This window comes from Xenopus tropicalis, chromosome 3 (genome assembly GCF_000004195.4).
Source record: "Xenopus tropicalis strain Nigerian chromosome 3, UCB_Xtro_10.0, whole genome shotgun sequence".
Lineage (NCBI taxonomy): Eukaryota > Metazoa > Chordata > Amphibia > Anura > Pipidae > Xenopus > Xenopus tropicalis.
In genome coordinates, this window is record NC_030679.2 from 114773739 (window position 1) to 114798114 (window position 24376).

At 40.7% G+C, this 24376-nt stretch overlaps 1 protein-coding gene across 4 annotated transcripts in view; it reads right to left on the reverse strand.

The window, feature by feature from the left end:
* Nucleotides 1-4904: 4904 nt before the first annotated feature.
* Nucleotides 4905-24376, reverse strand: part of fam169b (family with sequence similarity 169 member B) — a 33047-nt gene continuing 13575 nt past the window's right edge. For 2 of the 4 annotated variants that reach the window (XM_018092473.2, XM_031899238.1), the window contains exons 3-9: nucleotides 24199-24335; nucleotides 17295-17391; nucleotides 16349-16434; nucleotides 15312-15489; nucleotides 10807-10989; nucleotides 10414-10538; nucleotides 4905-8618 (exon numbers count right to left, since the gene is read on the reverse strand). In XM_018092473.2, coding sequence (XP_017947962.2) covers nucleotides 8409-8618; nucleotides 10414-10538; nucleotides 10807-10989; nucleotides 15312-15489; nucleotides 16349-16434; nucleotides 17295-17391; nucleotides 24199-24335 — 1016 coding nt within the window. In that variant the 3' untranslated portion in view covers nucleotides 4905-8408. The remainder of the gene's footprint in view (nucleotides 8619-10413; nucleotides 10539-10806; nucleotides 10990-15311; nucleotides 15490-16348; nucleotides 16435-17294; nucleotides 17392-24198; nucleotides 24336-24376) is intronic. The other 2 variants (XM_018092474.2, XM_031899239.1) reach the window with 1 other exon arrangement.

Genomic DNA, 24376 nt, shown 5'->3' on the forward strand with positions numbered 1-24376 from the left:
AGTACTTTGTAACAGTCAAGGCAAGGGACCCCATGAATGAGGGCTTCCTCCTGGTTCCATATGTGTGAGATACGCAGCATAGCTAGTATGGGCACCTCTGCGCTCCACTCAGTAGTGGCTTACTAGCATCACATCCACACACAAAGTAACCAGCAAGCAATAATCCCATAATAATACCCTATTCAGACTGTAGTGTATATGCATAGGTTGAATGCCCAGACATACAGATAATACTGCCCCTTAGGTTACTACATTTGGCTAAAATAAACTGGTTCAACTTTAATACTGCATAATCTTTTGTATCCATTCAGTTCATGAAAAACAAACCTTTATATTGTGCCCCCTGGATATGCACTCACCTACTAGGGGCACAATGTTTTCTGCTTCTAAAATGGAGCAGAAATAATTTTGTCAGACAGGCTTTTAGTACAGGGCTGCCCTCTGTGCAATTGCTCCATATGCCCCTTAGTGCTCCAGCATTTGTGTCTGTAGCCATGAATGAGAACAAGGGCATTAAGAAACGACTACTAAGAGAATTTGATCCTGTTTGATTGCCTAGGGATCACACAAGTGAGTGTGACAATGTAACTTTGGGAATAAGAGAACTGGGATTGCCAACATGATCCAGTTACAGAGTAAATTGCATATTTGTAATGAGTTTATTTAAATGTCCTGTATGAGCAAATTTATTCTGGAGGGCACCTTCCTTTTGTGCTTTTAGGAGATCTTTGTCATGTATTATGCTTTTCTTCGGATTACCATAGCTAATTCCAGCTAGCCTTACTAAGAGGGATCTTTTCCCTGGTTACTAATATTGTAACATATGCTAAATGGTATCATGTACTTGCTAGTGGCTGAACGCTTTACCTGTATCTGATGCTATCTCAGTTCTGTATCACTTCTAGTTGGCTCTCAATCAAGTGTGACAAATAGCTTTCTACTAGCATGACTGAATATTTACTTCCCAGTACCAATGTGCTAGCTCTGTGTTGCACTTATGTATCAGAAGTAAAAATCTCCCATAATTAGATTAATGAGGCAAAGCTGCAGTAAATGAGTTGTGTCAGGTAGACGCCAAGAATAGATTACTGGGACACAGCTATAGCCGCAAGGTCTTCAGGGTGCCAGACACACTACAGATAGCACAAATGCCCATAGCAGGCTGCCAGCTCTTTATAAGTGTGACTTTGGAGTGATCCTACACACCAACGACCACAGCTTTGTACAGTCTCCTCAGATCACCTGTATCTACTTGAACCTCCAATGGTAACAGGCTGTCCATGCAGTTGGTGTTTATTCTGCTTTTTTCCAGCCAGTGTAGCAGCACATAGAGAACACTAGAGTTCCCCTGATCCCAAGTTTAATTCTCCCTTAAAAGGAATTTGGCACTAAATGCAAACCATGCTGGCTGATTCTTATTGGTGATATTAGGAATATAAAGTAACTGGTTATCTTTTATGGTGTAGAAAGTACAATTTGTGTTTTAATATGATGATTTATACAAAGGGGTTCTTGGTTGCATTAAAGGAGAAAAAATGTTTAACAAAGAATTAGGGCAGAAATGCTGCACATTATGCTTTGTGGTTCTGTACCAGCCCAAGGCAACCACAAGCCTTTAGCAGGGAAGATCTGTAGCCTCAAAGATGCCCCAGTAGCTCCCCATCTTCTTTTCTGCTGATTCCCTGCACATGTTCTGTGCTGCTGTCACTTACCTGAGCTTAGGGGCCCACTCACAATATACTGTATATATAGAATATTAAAGTCATGATGCAAGAATGATTAGTAGTTAATTTTCACATTAAATGACAGCTAGTAAGCCAGTGCAATTTGCATCAGAATTTAATTATCAACACTGTTGATGATTTGCAATAACCCCTAAGCTTAGCTGTCCGATGCGCACCGAGCATGTGCTCTGCCACTGACACGTCTAACAAAATCCAAGATGGGGAGCACACCTTTAAATCATTACTACTATAGGCATGCTGAACCTCCCCTGTAATGATGGTGTATTACACAGACCACTTCAAAATGATTTAAATACAGGGGTTCCTGGGAGAATTTAGGATATTGGTTTGTATTGGTTTGGACATACTTGGATAAAGCCTGAATTACAGCTACAACACTGCAAAATAAAGTCCATTGGTCAAAGGGATTCCAATTCATCTCACATGTTTAGTTGGGTTGAGAGCAGGGATCTGTGCAGACCTTGTCAAGTTCTTCTCTCACCCAAACTAATTCTTCATGGCCCTTACTTTCTCCTCGGGATCAGAAGGAACAGGTGGGAGATGGTGCCAATAGCTTTAATGCTTCCTTTCCATTGTAAGCCCAAAACATGAAAAAACTGCCCAGATCATTCATAATTCACTCAGCCACTAGCACAGCAAGAGTATGTATTGGTTAAACCCCAGCAGCACACCCCAGCAGAGCTCCTGCCCCAGATGCAATGTATGTTAAAAGGCATTAGGTACACGATAGGTGAATATTACCATGCAGAGTGAAGGGCAAGACAGTTTATCCCTGTATTGTCCCACATTAGAATAACAAGTGCCCTAAAAGAGTGAGCAAGTTAATAATCTAGTAGTCTGGGACAGAACTCATCAGTCTCAGTCCTGCTTTGTGTCAGTCCATGGTTTCATGGTTTTCTGACCCTTTATGGCACTATTTTTAGATTTCATCATCTGTTTTATTTGTTGGAAGTTAGAAATGTTAACTATAAAATGATACAAGAAAAATCTATGGACAGCTAGAATTGCCTCTGTCTCCATCCTATGTAAGGGGGTGATTTATCAACATTTAAATTTCATTTTTTTATGATTTGAGGTTTTTTGCTCTATTTAAGTTATGGTTCAAAAACTCGAATGTCTGTTAATTTACTAAGTGCAAAAAACCCGAAAATTCGAATGTAAAAATTTGGCAGCTAAAAGCTTGTGAGTTTATGTAGAATTTATTGGGAGTAGTACTAGGCCAGGGATCCCCAACCTTTCTTACTCGTGAGCCACAGTCAAATGTAAGAAGACTTGGAGAGCAACACAAGCACCATAAAAGTTCATGGTGGAGTCAAATAAGGGCTGTGATTGGCTATTAGGCAGCCTCTATGCACACTATCAGCTTACAGGGGCTTTATTTGGTAGTAAATCTTGTTTTTATTCAACCAGGGATTGCCTGATTCTATAGAATCTCTAGCCCCGAATGTTAGCACACAAATTGCTGCACCAACAGCTTTAAATGAAACAGCTTTATAGATGCCAAGGAAATCAATAGTTGTGCCACAAGAGGTCACTATTTACTTGCACACTCAATTGCAGGAAAATAAACAGCAATAAGTATGTTATGGGAAATAAACAGTAATATGAATAAAGAATTTAGCCCTGTATTTTAAACTACAAACATATTTAAAAATGGTAATTCTAACATGTTTTTTAGATTGTTGATTCTCTATACAAGCTACTCTATACAGCAGACACAGCAGTAAGTTGACCTTAGTCCAAGGTGTGGGGGGCCTTTCATATTATAACTTTAAGTTCTTACCCATTATTTCACTAAGGAACCCATCATAGCCTAAAGTCATGTGAGCAAAAGTTCAGCTGTGAGGGGCACACATTATCAGTTACTGATATAGGAGAAGGAATTGGTCATTAGGGTAAATTTGCCTGAAGCATTAATGGAATGGAATGAAGGACAGCAGCTCTGGCCTAATTTAACTTACAGGATAAAAATGCTCCTAAAAATTGTATGTGGGGATATAAATAGCCAGCTTGTGCTCCTATGCTGACTGCGGGAGAACATAAATTACACTCAAAAGTGGCCATTCACACTCAGGGCTAAGTTACAATGGGTAGTTTGAAGTGCAAAGCACATGTGCGAAGCATATCTGCCCACAATGCTCCTAGCCACCCCTGCCTGAGCTGTGTATGTAATGCTATCAGCCCTTACCTGTGCCACTTACTGGAGGGATAGTCGGGATGATTCCAGCAGCAAATATTCTTCCAAAAATAAAGTCACATTTCAGCACAGATTCTTGTGCATTTACCAGAACAGTAAATTCCTTCTTATCCAAATTACCGAATCAGCAGAGGAGAGAGTAATATGGAAAATGGCACACATAGCTTTGCTCAGATGGTATATTCCTGCTTGCAGAAAAATGACCAGTACTTGCCTGGCTTAAAAACACTCATGTGAGTATTTTAATGGCAAAAATCAGTGGCACCGGAGCCCTGGGGTGGGGTAGGGGTATCAGGTGATCCAGCTGAAATATGTTAGCACAGAAAGAGGACGCTGGTTCGACTTCCCGTCACTGTCATCTATCACTCCAGCCTACACATGTATAGGCCTGTTGGTTATATTATACAGTATATAATATACAGTTGTGCAGAGAAGTTAAGAGAAGACTTCAATATGATTCCTAATCCCAGCCAATAAGCAGTTTAATGTATAATGGAGTGCTGTTTGGCTTCTATATGAGACTTGAAAAAATACAAGATTATTATAACAATAGTCCAGTTGTGAAGGACACACCAAGGGCACTGATGTTAGTATGGGTTTTTTTCTACTTTAAAGGCGATGACGCACAAGAAGGATAGTTGCCCCTCCATTAATCTCCACTAGCGGTGATAACTAATCTCCTCCAATGCTTTCCTTCCACCGAGATCGTAAATCCATAAATCATAAAAATTTCCTCACGAGGCAACTTCGGCCAAAAGCCAAAGTAACACATATGTTTTCCTACCTGCGATCTACATTCTTGCCAGTAGGAAAGCCGCTAGAGGAGATGAATCGCGGGGAGACGAATATCCTTGTGATCTTGTCATCGCCCTAAATGATACTTAGTGAAATTATAGAAGTGCTGGCTGTTAATATGGATAAGATGTGTATGTGGAAATACAAATTTTACAAACAGTAAACAGTACATTTAATCATTGTTTATTTATATAGCAGCACTTTAAATATAGCAGCACTTTAAATAATAGTGTAGATCATAATTATATTAAACAGTGGGTTTACAATAAATTAACAGTCATGGGTTACAGAATGAAACAATAATGGGGGTATGATATCGCTAACAGAAAAACACTCAAGAATTTCAAATATGTTTAAAGAAAAAGAAGCGACTCAAGTAGCAAACAAGAAATATATGTAATAAAACATCTGGCTGAAAAAACTGCTGCTTTGACACCAACTTCAAATTTCATTCCATTTAGTTATTTTCTGACTTTTCAGCATAAGAGCAGAGGGGTGCAAGAGGCAGCAATAAGGTTGTTGAGAAATAAAGATTAGGAGAAAAGAGGCTCCATGCGAAGGCAACAAAGGAGGTTTTGTTATTGTCAGAGCTGTAACGTTGTACAATTCTCTGACTGCAGTAGTTTTATTGGCAGATATATTAGTACAGGTATGGGATCCGTTATCCGGCAACCCATTATCCAGAAAGCTCCAAATTACAGGAAAGGCAATCTCCCATAGACTCCATTTTAACCAAATAATTCAAATTTTTAAAGGTTTCCTTTTTTCTCTGTAATAATAAAACAGTGCCATGTACTTGTAACTTGTAATTAATCTTTACTGAAGGCAAAAACAATAATTTGGTGTTTAATTAATATCTACATGTTTTTTTTAGCAGACTAAAGATATGGAGATCCAAATGACAGAAATACCCCTTATCCAGAAAACTCCAGGTCCCAAGCATTCTGGATAACAGGTCCCTTCAGGTTTTTTAATGAGAAAATACAAAACCTACAATTCAGTTTATTGGTCCAATTGCCCTTTTAAAGTCAGGACAAATTTTCCCAACTTTGAAGCAAATTAGAGATAGCTTTTTTGCAGGAGTTGTGCAGTTCCAGAGACAGGCAGAAGCTTGGGAGAACTCTTGCAGCCAGAAATGAGATGAGTTAATAACAGGAGAAGATAAAAATCAGAGCATGGGGTGCATAAAGGAGTGTATTCTATGATCAGAGCTAATATATATTGAAGGGTTTCATTGTTGAGGGTTTTGGAGTGGAATGCCTGTAAGGAATAGTTTGTAGTAGACTAGGTGTGACAGTGGAGAGGTGCTTTGGTTGTTTCTAAGCTAAGTTGAAATATGAAAGCCATAGGATTTGGTAAGGGATTGGCTGCAGGGTGGGTAGATGAGGAGGGAGATCTGGAGCAGACAGGCACATCTGCATAAAGATATTATTGAAGCTGAAACTACTGAATCGGTTTTCCTAGAGAAAACTCTAGAAAACCTGTAGACAGAGAAGTGTAAGAGACCTTTGACAATGCCTTTAGGAACGCTGGTACATTTAAACTATCCCGTGTGTTGCTTAAGTACAGGAAATGCTTTTTTGAATCTTTCATACATTCTGGGTGATATGGTCCAACTTATTTCTGCTTTCTAATTACAGTGGACAATAAATAGCTACGTATGATTTAGCAGTTACTCCACAGTATAGTTCTTTATACAGACAGAGGGAGTCAGCTACTCTCTTCTCATATTTAATCATACAACTAATGCCAATCTCCTGTTTAACATATACTCACTTCCCCCATAGTGTCCTGTACAAACAAGCAACATCATCCATATTGATAGTAAAACAAACCTGTTGGCATTTTCACATTTTTATGAGATTGTAATAGCCTTGGTCCCAAGCATTATAGATAATAGGTTCCATACCTGTATTATATATTAGTGAATATTTAATATATGTTAAAAAAATGTTTGTTACATTTTATCTGAAACTGATATGTAAACAAGTATATAGTGCAACTGTACAGTACTGAGGCGGCATAGCACCAAACTGCAGTACAGAGAAATTGAATTGCATTGGTATTGTTCAGTATACTTAGTGGTATAAATAATGAAGTCTTGAGTTTTGTAAGTAGAGAATTTTGGAGGTCACTATGAACCTTTCATGGCTTGATTCTCAGCCTTACACCAGAACATAAGTGAACATTGCACAGACCTTTTTTTTTTTTACATTGGCTACAAACACCTGTTTTGATGTCAGTATGATCCTTAGGTTCTGTACCCACTGGTATTTTCTCCCCTGCTCAAGGCGTGGTGAGTACATGGGCCAAAGAGATTGCAATCAAATCTCCCTGTGTGACATTGTTTGGAAGATTATTCTGCCTTAGGTTATCTTTCTTACCTCAATGACTCTACTATGAGCCTGTACCAGGGTCAGACTGGGCAGTGCGAGACCCACCAATGCTGGTACCCCAGGGGCCCACACCTGCCAGCTCACCCACTGGAGTAGATTTCAGCAAGTATGCCTGCACACATCAGTAAAATTTTTTAGAGCGTAGGAGCAGATTGTTGGCCTGTGTTTATCTCCAGGCCAAGAATCCGCCCCATGTGGCAGTGCCTTTAGGGCACACAGAGCATTGGCTCCGCTGCTCTTAGCCTGTGTTTTTAGGCACGTGGAGAGAAGCAGATCTTCATCTCTGTGTATGTGCATTGACAGGCATAGCTTCTGCCTGAGTGCAGGTACATGTAGCGGAGGGGAGCAGAGGTTGGGCTGAAAACCAAGCAAAAGAAGGCATTTTTGGGTTAATCTAAACTATGTGTACCTGCACACAGGAGGAAGCTGTACTTGTCAGTGCAGCTACACTGATCTGTGGAAGAGAGCAGATTGGCTTCTCTCCAACTGCCTGAAAACCACAGGCTGCGAGCAGCTGAGCCAATGCCTGTGTGCCCTTGCCCTTAAGATGGCCATACATGAGCCATCAGATCAATCCATTATTGCCAACCTTAAGGTCGGCATATCAGGGAAAGATCTTAGTATGCATGGCTACCTTTAAACAGGCACCTGAATGAACAGACCAAGCTCCCGATAGACCATGATTCCTGCACTTTCTGGGGTGGAACTTCTCCATATTATTCTATTATTTTATTCTCTTTTTCTTATTGTTGCCGCATAATTGTTATGTTATGTAACTGCATAATAGTGACATTTCCTTGGGCCCTCAGTGACCAAGTATTGCAGGGCTCACTGAGGAACGTCAACACAAGGCACTAGAATGGACACAAAACTGAAACTATTCACAAAGGTATTTGTGCCGAGACCAATATGCCAATATGCCCCTTCAACCAGCTAAAATGTACTCAAATGTTGTTAGAACCCTACAATTACCCCCAGCCTAAACTTGGTGGTAAATCTAGCTTTCCCCTAGCAGGCTGCACATTTGCAATTGCAGATTTGATCTTGTCTAGTGCCATTATTGATGCTGATCACAGAAGTGATGCCATCCCCATTAAGAAATGATCTGCTGCAAATTTGGGACATTGTTATAGATGCCACTTAGCATGCATCTGCATTAATCCTAGATTTGTGGGTGGAAATGGGACATTGTGGGTACAAAAAATGAAAATTTGTACCTGAAAACTGAACTTTACACATAGTGCTGTGTTCATAAATAAGCCCTTATATTTTAAATTAGGTTGTTTTCATATGTTTTGTTGAAATCTCTTCCACGTTCAGTTTTACGCTTTTCCTTTTCCTGTAGTTCCCCAAGGAAACAAACTCATCCAAGTTACCAGGGGATTCACCGGGATTTTTTTCATTAGGGAGACCGGGGTGTTTTACTGCCAAAATGGAGACTCTCTTATCTTGTTCACCATTACTCTCAGTGAAAGACTTTTGCATCTACCAGATGGAAAAACATCAATGTTTATAAATATAAGGTGGCTTTATTCAGTAACAGAAATGTATCATCCCACCACTGTCTATAGTTGATTAAAGACATCTCAATTCCTGCACAAACACTAAGGGCAGGGCTGGTTTGGCAAGTGCTACTCTGGGGCACTCAGGGGCACAAGGCACCTTGTACTTAAGGAAATACACCAGCCAAGCTCATAACAAGCATGGGCAGCAAAATGGAAAATGAGCTTCAATGCTGACAAGTGCAAAGTTATGCCCTTTGGTAGAAATAATTTAAAAGTTATATACTAAATTGTATATATGGGGGGGATCCTTAACTGAGAAAGATCTGGTGTTTTTTGTAGATAACAAGTTCTCTAATTCCAGGAAGTAATTATGTGGCTACTAAAGCAAATAAAGTGCTGGTGAAAACATAATTTTGAGTCTTTATAGGTCCCTGGTAAGGCCTCACCTAGAGTATGCAGTGCAGTTTTGGGCTCCAGTCCTTAAGAAGGATATTAATGAGCTGGAGAAAGTGCAGAGACGTGCAACTAAACTGGTAAAGGGGATGGAAGATTTAAGCTATGAGGTTAGACTGTCAAGGTTGAGGCTGTTTTCTCTGGAAAAGAGGTGCTTGTGAGGGGACATGATTACTCTGTACAAGTACATTAGAGGAGATTATAGGCAGATGGGGGATGTTATTTTTCCCCTTAAAAACTACCAGTGCACCAGAGGCCCCCCTTTAGATTAGAGGAACGGAGCTTCCATTTGAAGCAGTGTAGGTGGTTTTTCACGGTGAGGGCAGTGAGGTTATGGAATGCCCTTCCTAGTGATGTTGTAACAGCAGATTCTGTTAATGCCTATAAGAGGGGCCTGGATGAGTTCTTGAACAAGCATAGTATCCAAGGCTATTGTGATACTAATATCTACAGTTAGTATTGATGTTGGTATATATGGTTTATGTATGTGAGTGTATAGATGGGTCAGTATAGGTTGTGTGTGCTGGGTTTACTTGGAAGGGTTGAACTTGATGGACTCAGGTCTTTTTTCAACTCTATGTAACTATGGGTGTGTCACAATTAAAATATACAGGGCTTCTAATAAAGAGCAATATATAACTCAATGTTTTATCGGAGGAGGTAATGGTAGAAGGTACGTTGTATTAGGTCTAAAGAATAAAAGGCACTTGCAAGGAGACCTGATCTCTTTACAAGTAAATTATATGTCTATTCAATTATAGACAGATAGGGGGGGGGGGGTTCCCATTAAAAATACACCAGAGGTCACCCCTTTACATTAGAAGAATGGAACTTTCATCAGTGAGGTTGGGGAATACCCTGCCCAGTGATGTTATAATGGCATTTTCTATTAATGCCTATAAGAGGGGCTTGGATGACTTCTTGGACAAGCATAATATCAAAGGCTATTTTGATTGTAAGATCTACAGTTAGTATAGGCATTGGTATATATAGTTTAAATATGTGAGTGTTGGAAGGGTTGAACTTCCACTGTATAAGTATGTAATGTATCTCTGGCCATAAGGAAGGAGACCTGGGTGATATTTCCCTGGCAGTAATACAACCAGCAGACTGCACGCCATACTTTGGCATCATAATGCTCAAAAGAAGTGAACTAATGAAGCATTTAGCATGTTATCATTAACAGAAACTTTGTTAAAGCATGCAGCAAGAGTTAATCATTCCATAAATGGCAATGCTGGAAGTCAGCTAAGATTTCTGTATTTTTGTTTTTATGATTATTTAAAAAAGCTGGAAGCTGGAAGTTGCTGAACTGTACTTACTGCTGGGGCTTCACCAAGCTGAATCTTCAACCAAATGTTAACACGTTGGCTCCAGTATCCAGGGGCTTCCACTTCCCAAAAACGATCCTGATCTTTGGGATTACAGGTTAGGAATTTGTGACAGACTAGAAAGAGAGATATTACAATATTTCAACAGCTGTCTGATTGCTAGTGTTTCAGTTACCGTAGCAACCAAGCCAGGATAAAGATAAATAGGAGAGGGCCTCAGTAGAAAGATAAGCAATACAAAGAAACAATAACAACAAGTACCAAGTATAAGCATATAAGTCAACACCTTTATATAATCATGAAACTTCTAATACCCTCTAATATTCTTTTTATGAAATGAAGCCTAGTATCTACAGGTTATACTCAGCCTGTGAGAAGTTTTACCTGTGTACATGGCAGGGGATATTGGGCTGCTGATACCTAGAACACTTTCTTCTGGAAATGCCTGGCTGTAATCTTGTAGCATTTTAGCCCCCACTCCTTGTCTCCTCCAATTCTTACGGACAAATACCGTGTCCAGGACTGGAAGCTGATAACATTGCCCGGTGCCGGGATTACACAGGTTGCCTGTGGTTCAAGCAAATCATATTTTCAGCTGCATTTTGTTGATGAAATGTAGAAATGAGAGCTGTGGTGCAAGTTGCCATTTTTTTGCCCACAATGCACCTTCACTCTGTAGGAGGAAGAGAGTAACAGAGCCATCTGAAATTGACCCTGTGTGCCACAGGCTTTAGTGTGCACACCCACGGGCCATTTTAACCCACCCTGAGAAGCAACAGATCCACTTTGGTGACTGCAGGTGCTAGACCTGGAATGGGAAGTGAATAAAGGAGCACCTGTGTCTGATGCACTCAGAGCGCCCTAAAATGCACAGGATAATTATTAAAAAAAAAGTTTCTGCGGCTGCACTTTCTATTTTTCAGTCTGATTTGTATTCTGAATGAAAAACTCCATTCCCGACACATTCACTGAGCATCCATCAGCCTCTGGAACACAGTATCCCTGTGGGTATGCACTCTTAGCAGCGCCTAGATTAAATATTTGAAAACACATAAAAACACAAGTGTTTGCACAGCATCTGCTACACGGAGATTTACCCCTTATGTACAGGTGAGGCGTAACACACATCCATTTACCCTGGCATGCAGTGGGTTAAAGTGATACCGACACTAAAAACTACTATTCAAAATATTAAAATACATAAAAAGTTACCTATAGGTCATGTTGATCAGTTTTCAATGATAGGGCTGCCTTTTTATGCCATTGTTACTTGAAGTTCCTAAACCTGACTGTTTTGCCCTTCTCAGCCTGGACTACTGCAATACAAATATGGCAGCCTCCTCATAGAGTAACATGGGGGATCAGATAGGTAATGTAATTAAAAAAAAATTATAAATAGCATGCAAATACAATATTATGATAGATGTAAAAAAGGTTTAATTTCTGGTGTAAGTATCTTTTTAAATGGTGATCGAAGATGCTTTGATCAGGAGACATAATTTGAAGTGCAACTACACAGGGAGGTGCCAGCCTATTTACATATGACCAGAGGTAAATAGTTATGACTACCATACGGCAGGTTTAGCTGCACGTGGTATGGTGGCTTAATAAGTTGTAACCAAAGCATATTTTTTAAAATGTATGTACAGTGATTTGACTTCAAGGGCCTCAGCCCTCCAGCAAGATTTAACTTAAATCTTATCTTAAGGCTAATGCCCCGCGGAGAGATTAGTTGACCGCAATAAATCTCTGCTACCACGGAAACTAATCTCTCTGAAATGCCTTTCCACTGGCAGCAAAGTAAATTGCCAGTGGAAAGGCATATACGTTGCTTTGTTTCCTCCTGCAAGCAACTTTGTGCGACTTCGGGAAAGGAAGCGAAGCAAGGCATATTCGTTTTTCCACCAGCAATTCTCTTTGTTACCACTGGAAAGGCATTTGGGAGTAATAAATCTCTGCTACCGCGGGCAACTAATCTCTCCATGGGCATGGTCTATGCCTGGGATTGCCAGACACTGCTTTGAAATAATCCACGTCAAATGAGAGCTGCATGAGGCAGTAATAAGCAATTATACATTAAAGTAAGCACAATGATACATCTTCTCCAAACAGCTTCTACTGTTGGTTGTATAGTAAAGGTCAGCTACCATGTGCTACCATGCTGGAAGCCTAATGGCAAGGTGCAGCCGTCCAAAGCATTTTATTGTCCCCATCTGCCATGGAGTCATCTGCTTCTTTGTATGATTTGTCTTGTTATTATTAAAGGCAGCAATGTGTCTTCTATCAGCAATGTTCTAGAGCAGTGCTGTCCAACTTCTGTGGAGGGCCGATAATGGAAGCCAGTTTGACCAGTCCCCTTTTTTAAACCACAGCCACTTGAAACCACACCTGTGTTATCACATGACCATACCCATATTAATGGTGGTAGTACAGCAAAAACCTGCCATACTCTGCCTTCCCTACCCTGCCTGTGTGGGCAATACTCTGCCTTCCCTACCCTGCCTGTGTGTGCCACACTCTGCCTTCCCTACCCTGCCTGCGTGTGCCATACTCTGCCTGCCCTATGCTGTCTGTGTGTGCCATACACTGCCTTCCCTACCCTGCCTGTGTGTGCCATACTCTGCCTGCCCTATGCTGCCTGTGTGTGCCATACACTGCCTGCCCTACCCTGCCTGTGTGTGCCATACTCTGCCTGCCCTACCCTGCCTGTGTGTGCCATACTCTGCCTGCCCTACCCTGCCTGTGTGTTCCATACTCTGCCTGACCTATGCTGCTTGTGTGTATGGCACACACAGGCAGCATATGTTCAGTATATGTTCTTTTTATAGTGTGCAGGGTTTATTTGTGGGTTTCTACTGCTCCTACAGTCTGAGGTGTGAACAGGGGAACAATGTGGGTGATTACAGCCCAAGCCTGAGGTGGGAACAATGCAGAGGGTGAACAATGTAGGGATTAAAAAGTGTAAACAATACAGGGGGATTACAGCCTGAATCTGAGGTGGGAACCATGCAGGGGGTCAGTTAATCTCACTACTGATACCATTTAAATCTTACACAAAGGTAAGCCATCAAAGCAGCCAGACAGGTGGGGGGCCACACAGAGGGGGGGGGCGAGGGCCGCCAGTTGAACAGCACTGTTCTAGAGGAAGACTGATATACTATGGATTTAAGAGATACTGAAATTAGAAATTAAACCTTTTCACATGTATCATAACATTGTCTTTGCATGTTATTTATATTTTTGCCCCATGCTTTTACATCAGAGCCTCCTCTATGAGGGGGCGGCCATTAGAATCAGGTTGTAAATGGTTAACAGGTTAAGCAGGGACAGTCAGGTTGGCAAAACAGTCAGGTTTAGGAACTTCAAGTAATAATTACTTACACAAGCAGCCCTATCAGGGAAAAACAACCTATAGGTAATTTTTTATGTACATTAATATTTTGTAGAGTAGATATTTAGAGTCTCACTTTAAAGTGGCTCTATCACAATTGATTACCCTGCATTTTAACTCCATTATATTGTTAACCAAAGCTATAATTATAAAATTATGACTAGAACTGTAATTGTTGCTTTCAATTTCTGTCTTTCTAGTTTTTGATCTCACTGGGTGCAGAGAGCAGTATTGACTGAGGCACAAATGCTTGGTAAGTGAGCACGACGAGGTGTGCACTCCTTAGCGCTCTAGCACTTGCACCATGGACCCTAAGGTTTTTAAGTTCTATATAACTATATCTATATGTAAATCTATAGGATAAAACTAAAAAGTGGGATAATAACTATGATAGTGTGGCTGTAAATAAGTATAAAGGGGAAGAAGTAAAATAAAGATGTTATTAACTATCTAATGCCAGAGATACTAGGAGCGTCCAGTTGCATTTTTCTGGTTGAGCAAATCAGCACACTGAGCATATTGTCAAAACACACAGCGGATGCCATCACATCAGTGCGATGAGACAGTCAACAGGAGGTAATTATTTTTGCTGCTTTAGAGCTGGCCTTGGCACCGGGGATTCCCAGAGCGACCTCACTGCCAAAAATTGCCCTGTTTGTTAAAAACAGTGACACTACCCAACAAGAATGCAGCACTGAGAGAGAACAAACAATGTCCTTTGAGATGACATCTGACTGCAGAACCGGGGTAAACATGCAATTACTGGGTGACAGAGGTAACTGCAGATCATAGCTTCACTGTATAATGTTCCAGAGAGGCTGACTGCTGAATCATAAAATATACCGAGTAGTGGATAAGCTATGTGTGTAAGAGCTAATGTACATATCTGTAGTTGGCACACCAAACATCACATCTTGTTTATAGATGTACAGGATCTGAAATTGCTGACTTCCAACAATGTGACAAACAACATTTTGTTCCAACCAACACTTTGCTAAGTATTTGTGCAGTTCGGCAGGCTCCGTACAGGTACCAATGACCTGTTACAAGGATCCCTGCCATGAGGTAAATCTCTCTGTACTCAACACATTCCAGTCTTTTACAAATATGCTAGCTAAATACCAATCTAACCTTGGGAATGTTGTCTGTGACTATAAATATGCCCCTCTATGACTGCCACTAATGAATGGAAGTCTGAGTTTCAGCATGATGAATGACATGTTTATGCAGGCTGCACTGATATTACATGCATACAGGACATTGTTTGAAGGTTATGGTCACTAAGGGTTAATACATTCCATATACAGCGCTGTGTGCCCTTTATGATACTAAATGAGAGTACTGTTTGCAAAGGACACTTAAACAAAACAGGTAAAATCAGCTGACTGATCTGCACTAGGCGCTAGTCATGAGCGTATGTCACATTATATAATAAATGCGAGTTCTGGTGCCCAGAGACAGTCAAGAGATATAGTGACTAAGACAGCTGAATGCTCACCTTTGTTTTTGTAGGTGTAAAATCCTACTGCCTCTCCATGGCACCAGAAGATCTTAGCAAGCTCCCTGGAAGCATGTGGAAGGAAGTACGCTTCATGCCCCGAACCATTTGCCTCTGAGAACCCGCACACCAAGCAGTTTAGTACAAACAGAGCAATTCTTTCCCCAAATGTCTGGACCTGAGAAAAGAAAAATGTATCTGTTGAGATACAGGACTGGGGCATACCTTACAATATTTGAAAAACAAAGTATGTTTTAGGCCATTCCCCAGTCTATCCGGGCTATACCCAGTTATGCCCAGACACACTTTTCGGTAGGCCCTGCAACTTTTTGAGGTCCATGGTTTGAGACTGTTTGTATATTCAGCAGTTCAGATGAAAAAAACAAGATAATTAGAATAGAGGATACAGTAAAGCGTGATTACATATCTCCTAATCCTTTTTTTACCTGACATGTAGGTAACCAGATGGGCCATTTTGTCCAAACTTGTGGAGGGATCAGTTTAAGATTTAATCATTACATTGAATGCATCAGAGTGGCATCAAAGCACTGTCTGTCTGATGAGCTATGCACATGCCAACTATCTGGGCAGTTTGATTTTCATCAGCCAAACTAATCATTAGAGTCAATAAAAACAAAGAGACTAACAGATGAACTTGCTTGTGTGGCCACCTTGCCAAACTCTTTTGTAGTATGGATTAAAACATAACAGGTGCAAAATAATCAAATTTCTAGTTCAATTACGAGTTAGAAGTTGTTATACTCAATGTTGCTATTTTCCAATGGTGACAGAGATCTGGTTATGACTTTCCCTGAGTAAAACTGCATGCTGTCTCTGACAATAAAGGCACCAGACCTACTCACTGACTCAACAGCAAACATGGTTTAGCCCACACTGCAGAAAGGGTATGGGGAGAGAAGCTGAATATCAGTAAGCATTGCAGTTTGCCTTTACAGCTGTGTTGAGATTAGTAAACTCTTTTGATATGTTATCATAAGTAGTGTATAAAAAAATACTGGTATTATATTTCTGATCACCTGTATCAGGCCTTCTTTTGATGGGTCAGATGATCTCAAGATGTCATCTACAGACCGCCAAGTTCCATTCAAATAAACAGCAACAACTAGAAAAATACCAAAGAAAAACATCAAATATTACATAGGTTATTATAACATTTTTTCTCAGTTTAATGGTCAGTAGTAAGAAAGCTTACAGAAATCAGATTCACAACCAGTGAACAGGCCATATGCTGTCACTCTGTCTGCTTTAGGTGCCTTTGGCATTCTGTGGTGGGAACTATGGACATTAAACCCCTCTTGGGACACCAGAGGAATGTAAGAGCAGACACAGCAGACAATTAGTGTAGTCAAGGTGCAGCCCAGGTTTCCCAGCATGCAGCTATTGTCAGGATCCATAAAACTAGACAAGGGACAAGACAAGTCAAGTCCTTGGTCCAGGCAGAGGCAATGGCAGGCAGAAAGAAAGCACAACTTGAATACTAGACAAGGGTCAGCCACGACTGGAAATCCTCATCTTGGCTCAAAAACTTAGAAAGAAATACTGTGTGTGACTTATTACAACAAATGTATGTTTTCATGCACTTCCATCAGAATGTAAATATAATACATGAAGTGCCAGATGTGTGTACGTAAAATCAAGTACCAGACATTATAGCACAATATTTTGTGTGGGCATTTTTGAGTACCTGTGCAAGTTATGATTTCAACTTGAATTCATGGGAGAATGCCTAAGGTTAAGGACAATTGCTTCTAATGGGATTGTTTTACTAGTATTGATAGGACAATGAGAAATGATTGTGCTGCTTTATCTCAATAAAGATCTATGGAAGATGGTATGGGCGGGGGGACAAGATTCCAGGACCTCACTATAATATAGTAGCAGATAATAAAAGGCACATCAACATGTTTGGAAAACACTCTACAAATATATGAATAATGCATGATAACAAAAAAGTGTATTTACCTGACTCTCCTGTCTTGGAATCTACTAAAACCAACATTTTCCCAGAGTCATCTCTATACAGTGGTATGTACCGAACACTTGTTTCATCTACTTTAATCTGAGGAAGAAGAAAATGCTTAATAACTCTGGTTTGTACATGTATTGTATCAAGCTCTAATACACAACAGCCATACATATCTTGTAAAATATATCCTCATAAATGGTGTTTAGTGACATCATCAGCTATTTCTGGTGCTTAGTGATGTCATTTGTATCACATGGCTCACTGAAACTTGTAATATAATATTACTCGTACTATGTATTATAAAAAATAATGTACCCCTGTTGTAAAATATAACAATATTCAAAGTCAAGTAACAGGAGGGATGTCAGTGTTTTTTTACCAGACACTGCAAGTAAAAAACATAAAAGTTAACAGGGAAAAAATCTATGCAATGAATTTGTACTTTTTTCTTATATAAATAACCTTCTCATCCTGATAGCCTTTTCACAAATTTTTGTCTAGCTAAGCTTAGTTGTTCATGGGAAGGAATGAAAATATTAATTCCACAGGGTCTTTTATGAGAGGGGACTGAGAGTTCACATTTATCATTAGCCAAGTATTCTTCCCTGTAATATTAATAGTAGATTCCCATGTGTGTGCTTCCCCTGCACAAATAATTACAAGAGCTTGCTATTATGATGGCAACAGTACAGCACTTTGACACTAGAGGGCACTACAGCAATACATTTTGCTTTGTTTTTTTTTTTTTTTTACAAAGCCCACGCTCCAGCAGGAGGTGGATATAGTGAAAGCGCTGAAAATATGTGTGAGACATGATGGAACTATAAAGCAGGGATAAAAAAAAGGCAGAGTTCAAATGGGGACACAGCACTTATAGAAATGGAGAAGGGGGCGGGTTGGTAGCGCCTTCGCCTACTCGACAGGAACTCAGGAATTAGTAACAAAGAGAAGTGGGAAATTTGGGTGGCCCTTTCCCCTAAAAGAAACTCTAATGTATGGATCAGATTAAGGCAACACTTCTGAGAAAATGATAAGAATATAGAAAGCTATTGTATTATAAATATTTTACACAGAATAAGGGTAATTTTATTTGAGTGCAATGGCATTTATTAAGCAGTACACTTTGACAAATGTTGGAGTGTAAAGGCTTGCTGATATCAGATCATTTCCGCTTTTCATAAACTTTATTTATTATCCTACACTCCCCATGCTGCAGTTTAGTGAAAAACAGAAATCCTATGGGTTAGATGCTAACCAATCAGCATTAAATTATAATTAGCCTATGCAAGTTTGAAAATGCAAAGATCTGATTGGCTACCATGATTAACAGTGCTGGCACAATTAGTAAAACAGCCTATCAGGCCAGAGTAGCAATCTGTGGATGCTGGCAAATGCCAGAAGGGCTGCTGTAGGTTTCCATAGACAGTCACTATATATTAGGCTGGTTTGGGCCTCTGTGTTCTTGAAATGCCAGGGCCTATTTGAATCCCAGTGAGGGTTTGCAGGTAGGAACACTGCACGGTAGCATGATTTCTATGCAATATAGTATCTCTAAACTAACTTATAAGCTGAGGGGGCCCTGAACAAATCTAAGACTGCAAAATGGAGCTTGAACCAGTAACATCTGCAAACCACAGAGACAGAAGAACATTCTGAGAATGAAACACGTTTATAAACATTAGTAATTACATGCAGATGCCACTATGCCTTTCCTCTGTGTGTTCGCTGAGGCGGCAGTCATGTTGCTCATTCTCTATCCTGGGGTACAAAGCTGAACCATAATGGCATTGGGTGGATTCCATGCAGTTTGGCAGCTCAAAACTCTTAGAATCACCACGTAACTCCATTCTTTCCTATGGCATTCCCACCTGTTATTTTAGGGGTTTGCGTGCCCTATGATGTATTGCCAGGAGGTGATACAGCCTGTGTATAGCACAAGATAAAGTATCCAAAGTGGCAATAATAATAATGTAGCATTCAGTATTTTGTTAGGGACCTGTGCAACCATCAAAACCCTATTTTTCTCAGTAACAAATATTGAATATTTGGGCAGACATAATAATACATACTCTGATCTGTTTCCCTGCCAGAACAGATGTCTTCAGTCTGTGCTTCAGAGACTGGACCAGCTTCCAACTTTGCATTGCTTGTTTTATTATGATTATTCTTTATTTATAAAGCACCAACATATTCAGCAGCAAACATGAAACATCTTTCACAACGGCCCCTGCCCAGTGAAGCTTACAATGCACACAGTCACATACACCATTGTCAGTTTTACCAGGAGCCAATTCACTAGTCTGTATGTACTAGGCTTGTGGGAGGAAGCAGGAAATCTACACAAAAACAAGACCATATAAACTCCAAGCACATGGGCGTCCGCAGAAAATTTTCCAAGGGGGGGCAAGTAAGCTAGCATCATCCTGCAACAGATAAATATATATATATATTTTTTTTTTTTTGCAGGATGATACTAGGGGAGGCTAAATATGGCCCATACACAGACTGACCTACAGCTAATGTGACACTTAGTGGATTCGCTGCTGACGTAAAAAGTTAACCTCCCAACTACCTCTTGCCGTTCCCACTGACTCCCAGGGATACTGTACAAAAGTGCGGGTGGGGGTGCTTTTTTTTTTTACCCTAAAATGTTTAGTATTAGTAGTAAAAGTATTCATACGCGCACTTCTGTTAGGGGATCTGCAAACATTTGTGTTTGGGATCAGTTAGCTTAAAGGGGTAGTTCGCATTCGAATTCACTTTTATTTTTAATGGTTTTTCAGTTATTTAGCTTTTTGTTCAGCAGCTCTCCATTTGGTATTTCAGCAGCTATCTGGTTGCTAGGGTCTTATTTACCCTAGCAACCAGGTAGTGATTTAAACAAGAGATGGGAATATGAATAGTTAAGGGGCCTACTTGGAAAAATAAGTAATACAAAATTATAATAATAATAAAATTGTAGCCTCACAGAGCAATATTTTTTGGCCCCCATTTGAAATCTGTATAGAGGCAGAAGAGAAAGGCAAATTATTCAAAAAAATTAATTAGGAAGACCAATTGCAAAGTTGCTAGGAATAGGCCATTTTATAACATACTAAAGGTTAACTTAAAAGTGAACCACCCCTTTAGATGTGTTAATGTTAGTTTTATAGCAAGAAAGGCAGTGGGTACTGACTCCCCATTATATACAGTGAGACGCAGTCCGTATTTACAAACCCAGCACATTATATACAGTGAGGAGCAGTGGGTACAGATGGCAGATATTCAGGCCCTGGCACTATAACACTGGCACTGATACACAACATTGGCCCCACTGTAACTTACTATAAATGAACAAAACAATGACAAAAAAAAAAAAAAATAGTAAGTGCAAAAAACAACAACACAATGAGCTTTTTCAGAGGGAAAGAGTTAACTTACCCTCCATGTGTTAGGGTAGGGGATAGATTATAAATTATTATAGATGTCAGGTCAGGCAAAAAACAATTTAATGTCAGCTAGTGATTCTTTAGAACTGTATAGTACCTGGGTATAGTGCCTGTGTCTAGTACCTGGGTATAGTGCCTGGGTATAGTGCCTGGGTATAGTGCCTGGGTATAGTGCCTGGGTATAGTGCCTGTGTATAGTACCTGGGTATAGTGCCTGTGTATAGTGCCTGGGTATAGTGCCTGGGTATAGTGCCTGGGTATAGTGCCTGGGTATAGTGCCTGGGTATAGTGCCTGTGTATAGTACCTGGGTATAGTGCCTGGGTATAGTGCCTGTGTATAGTACCTGGGTATAGTGCCTGGGTATAGTGCCTGTGTATAGTACCTGTGTATAGTGCCTGTGTATAGTACCTGGGTATAGTGCCTGTGTATAGTGCCTGGGTATAGTACCTGGGTATAGTGCCTGGGTATAGTGCCTGGGTATAGTGCCTGGGTATAGTGCCTGTGTATAGTGCCTGGGTATAGTGCCTGGGTATAGTGCCTGGGTATAGTGCCTGGGTATAGTGCCTGGTAGGCCTGGGTATAGTGCCTGGGTATAGTGCCTGGGTATAGTGCCTGTGTATAGTACCTGGGTATAGTACCTGGGTATAGTGCCTGGGTATAGTGCCTGGGTATAGTGCCTGGGTATAGTACCTGTGTATAGTACCTGGGTATAGTACCTGGGTATAGTGCCTGGGTATAGTACCTGGGTATAGTGCCTGGGTATAGTGCCTGGGTATAGTGCCTGGGTATAGTGCCTGGGTATAGTGCCTGTGTATAGTACCTGGGTATAGTACCTGGGTATAGTGCCTGGGTATAGTACCTGGGTATAGTGCCTGGGTATAGTACCTGGGTATAGTGCCTGGGTATAATGCCTGGGTATAGTACCTGGGTATAGTGCCTGGGTATAGTGCCTGTGTATAGTGCCTGGGTATAGTGCCTGGGTATAGTGCCTGGGTATAGTACCTGGGTATAGTGCCTGGGTATAATGCCTGGGTATAGTGCCTGTGTATAGTACCTGGGTATAGTGCCTGGGTATAGTACCTGGGTATAGTGCCTGGGTATAGTGCCTGGGTATAGTGCCTGTGTATAGTACCTGGGTATAGTACCTGTGTATAGTACCTGGGTATAGTGCCTGGGTATAGTGCCTGGGTATAGTACCTGTGTATAGTACCTGGGTATAGTGCCTGGGTATAGTGCCTGGGTATAGTGCCTGGGTATAGTACCTGGGTATAGTGCCTGGGTATAGTGCCTGGGTATAGTGCCTGGGTATAGTGCCTGGGTATAGTACCTGGGTATAGTGCCTGGGTATAGTACCTGTGGGATGAAAACTGCAGCAAAAGTTGAGAGTTGGTTCTTAGGTAAAGTTACAGGGGCAGATTCTTCTTTTCAGTCTTTATTTCTGTTTCCAGTTTGCAAAATCTCCTGATCCCTGTGCGCATGTGTGCTCTGATTGGTCAATTTTACTGTCTGTCAAGGAAGCTGTGCTCTGATTGGAGAATCCACAAGAAGAAAGATCCAATCGGAGCACAGCAAAAACGGGCTTGAGGGGAAAGTGCAGAAACGGAGTAAGGTTTTTGTTTTTTTTGCTACTTTTCCAGGGGGGGGCAAGTGCCCCCTCTTGCCCCCTTCTGTGGACGCCCATGTCCAAGCATATAGTGCCCTGGTTGGACTTCACCTAACTACCTATCTCTCTTTTTGGCACGGTGGATACTGGATATGTTTTTCAGACGTCTTAGTTTGAACCCCACTTTGAGGTTTAACATTTGGTCTGGGCTCCCCTTTGCTAAAAAGAAGATATCAGATAAAGACATTGCTGTATCAGCCATTTTGCTATAGTTCCATGAATATCTATGGCAGCAAATACCTGTTTTACCCCAAATACAACTCTAAGTGATTCAGAGGCCTAGCCACCGTGCCCCCTGCGTGCAAGCGCAGTGACATTTCAGATGGAGGGGGGAGTGCGTTGCCTAGTGCCCCCCCCCCCCCCCACTGTTGCAACCTAGGAAGGTGTCTCTTCTACCTACCCCTAGTTCTGGCCCTGTATCTAGGAGAATAAATATGCTTTCTCCCCAAACATGAAGAGGTTTCAGGCTGATCCCCCCTGCCACTGCTCTGGGCTCCCTTGGGGGACCAGCCTCATACTTAGAGAACCATTGCTTAAAAAGAACCAAAGATGTCAGATAAAGTGACGATTCTGGCATATTCAAAAATAAACTGCAATATATTTTGCACTAACTGAAAATGTGTTTTTCTGTGGAAATCTGTTTGTTTGCTAGATACCATTGTTTTGTATCGAATAATAATTGTTGTTACACTAAGCAACTATTAGGTAACAAGCCTTTCCTATGAAGGTTTGCCCAGACTTTTGTGCCTGATTATTAAAGGAAAACTATACCCTTGAACAATGTAGGTCTCTATAAAAATATATTGCACAAAACAGCTCATTTGTAAAACCCTGCTTCATCTTAATAAACCTTGTTCATAAAAATATACTTTTAAGTAGTATGTGTCATTGGGTACTCCGTAATAGGAAATTGCCATTTTAAGTAATAAGGACCGCCTCCTGGGATCATATGATTCATGGTGCACACAAACAAACCAAGGGCACACATACAGTATGTTAGAGCACATCAGCCAATTAATAGACAATGTTCTGTCTTTTTCTCCCACACTTCTTCCTGTTACAGTTAGAGCTGCATTATTTCCTGTCAGGTGACCACACAGACCGTCACAAAATGGTGACTTGAGGGAAAATATAAAAGGGCAACGTTTACAGATATATATATATTCCAGTTTGGAAAATTCTTTAATAGGCCACTTAATATGAAATAAACTATGTTGGTTAAGTATTCATCCAGGGGGTATAGATACCTTTATGGTTGTACACACCATCCGGGGTTACCCTGTGTTTTTGGGTACAATTCTCTGCTTTATGGAGCTCAGTACATCAAATAATTTTTAGGGCAGGGGTACACAGGGAGATTAGTTGGCCCACAACAAATCTTTGTTGTCCCACAGTTGCCTGAAGTTGTCTTGAGAGGAAACTTCGGGCGACCGCAGTACATCGCAGAAATGTGTATGCCATCCCACTGGTGATTTACATTCTAGCCGGTGGGATGGCATTACGTGGAGATTAGCCGCCCGCAACTAATCTCCCCATGTACCCCTGCCCTTAAGCAGACTTTGTGTGTGAATAGGACCTGGCATTTACAGTCCTGCAAACTGAGGATCCCTGTAAGGCAGAACTACTGATTTAATAGTAATAAAACAGAGCTCTCAACTATCATCAAAACAAAATGGCTACTATATGAGGACACTGCTAGGTTAGACATCAATTACAAGTGCAAACTGCATCTGCAGAATTTCAGAGAATTTGTTACATGCTCACACTTTTTAAATTCCCATAAAATTTTTGTTTGCCCTTATACTTACCACCTCTCCCTCTGGGCTAGAGAAGTATTCCCTCGTATGCCCATGCTTCTGGCTGATCTGGAAGTAATATTTGGCAGCTGCCTCCAGAAGAATATGAGATTCTGTAGCATTAATTTGATCTGCTAAGGAATGATGCCCTAAAACAGAGAAAACTGGGTCAATATTAATAATAAAGATT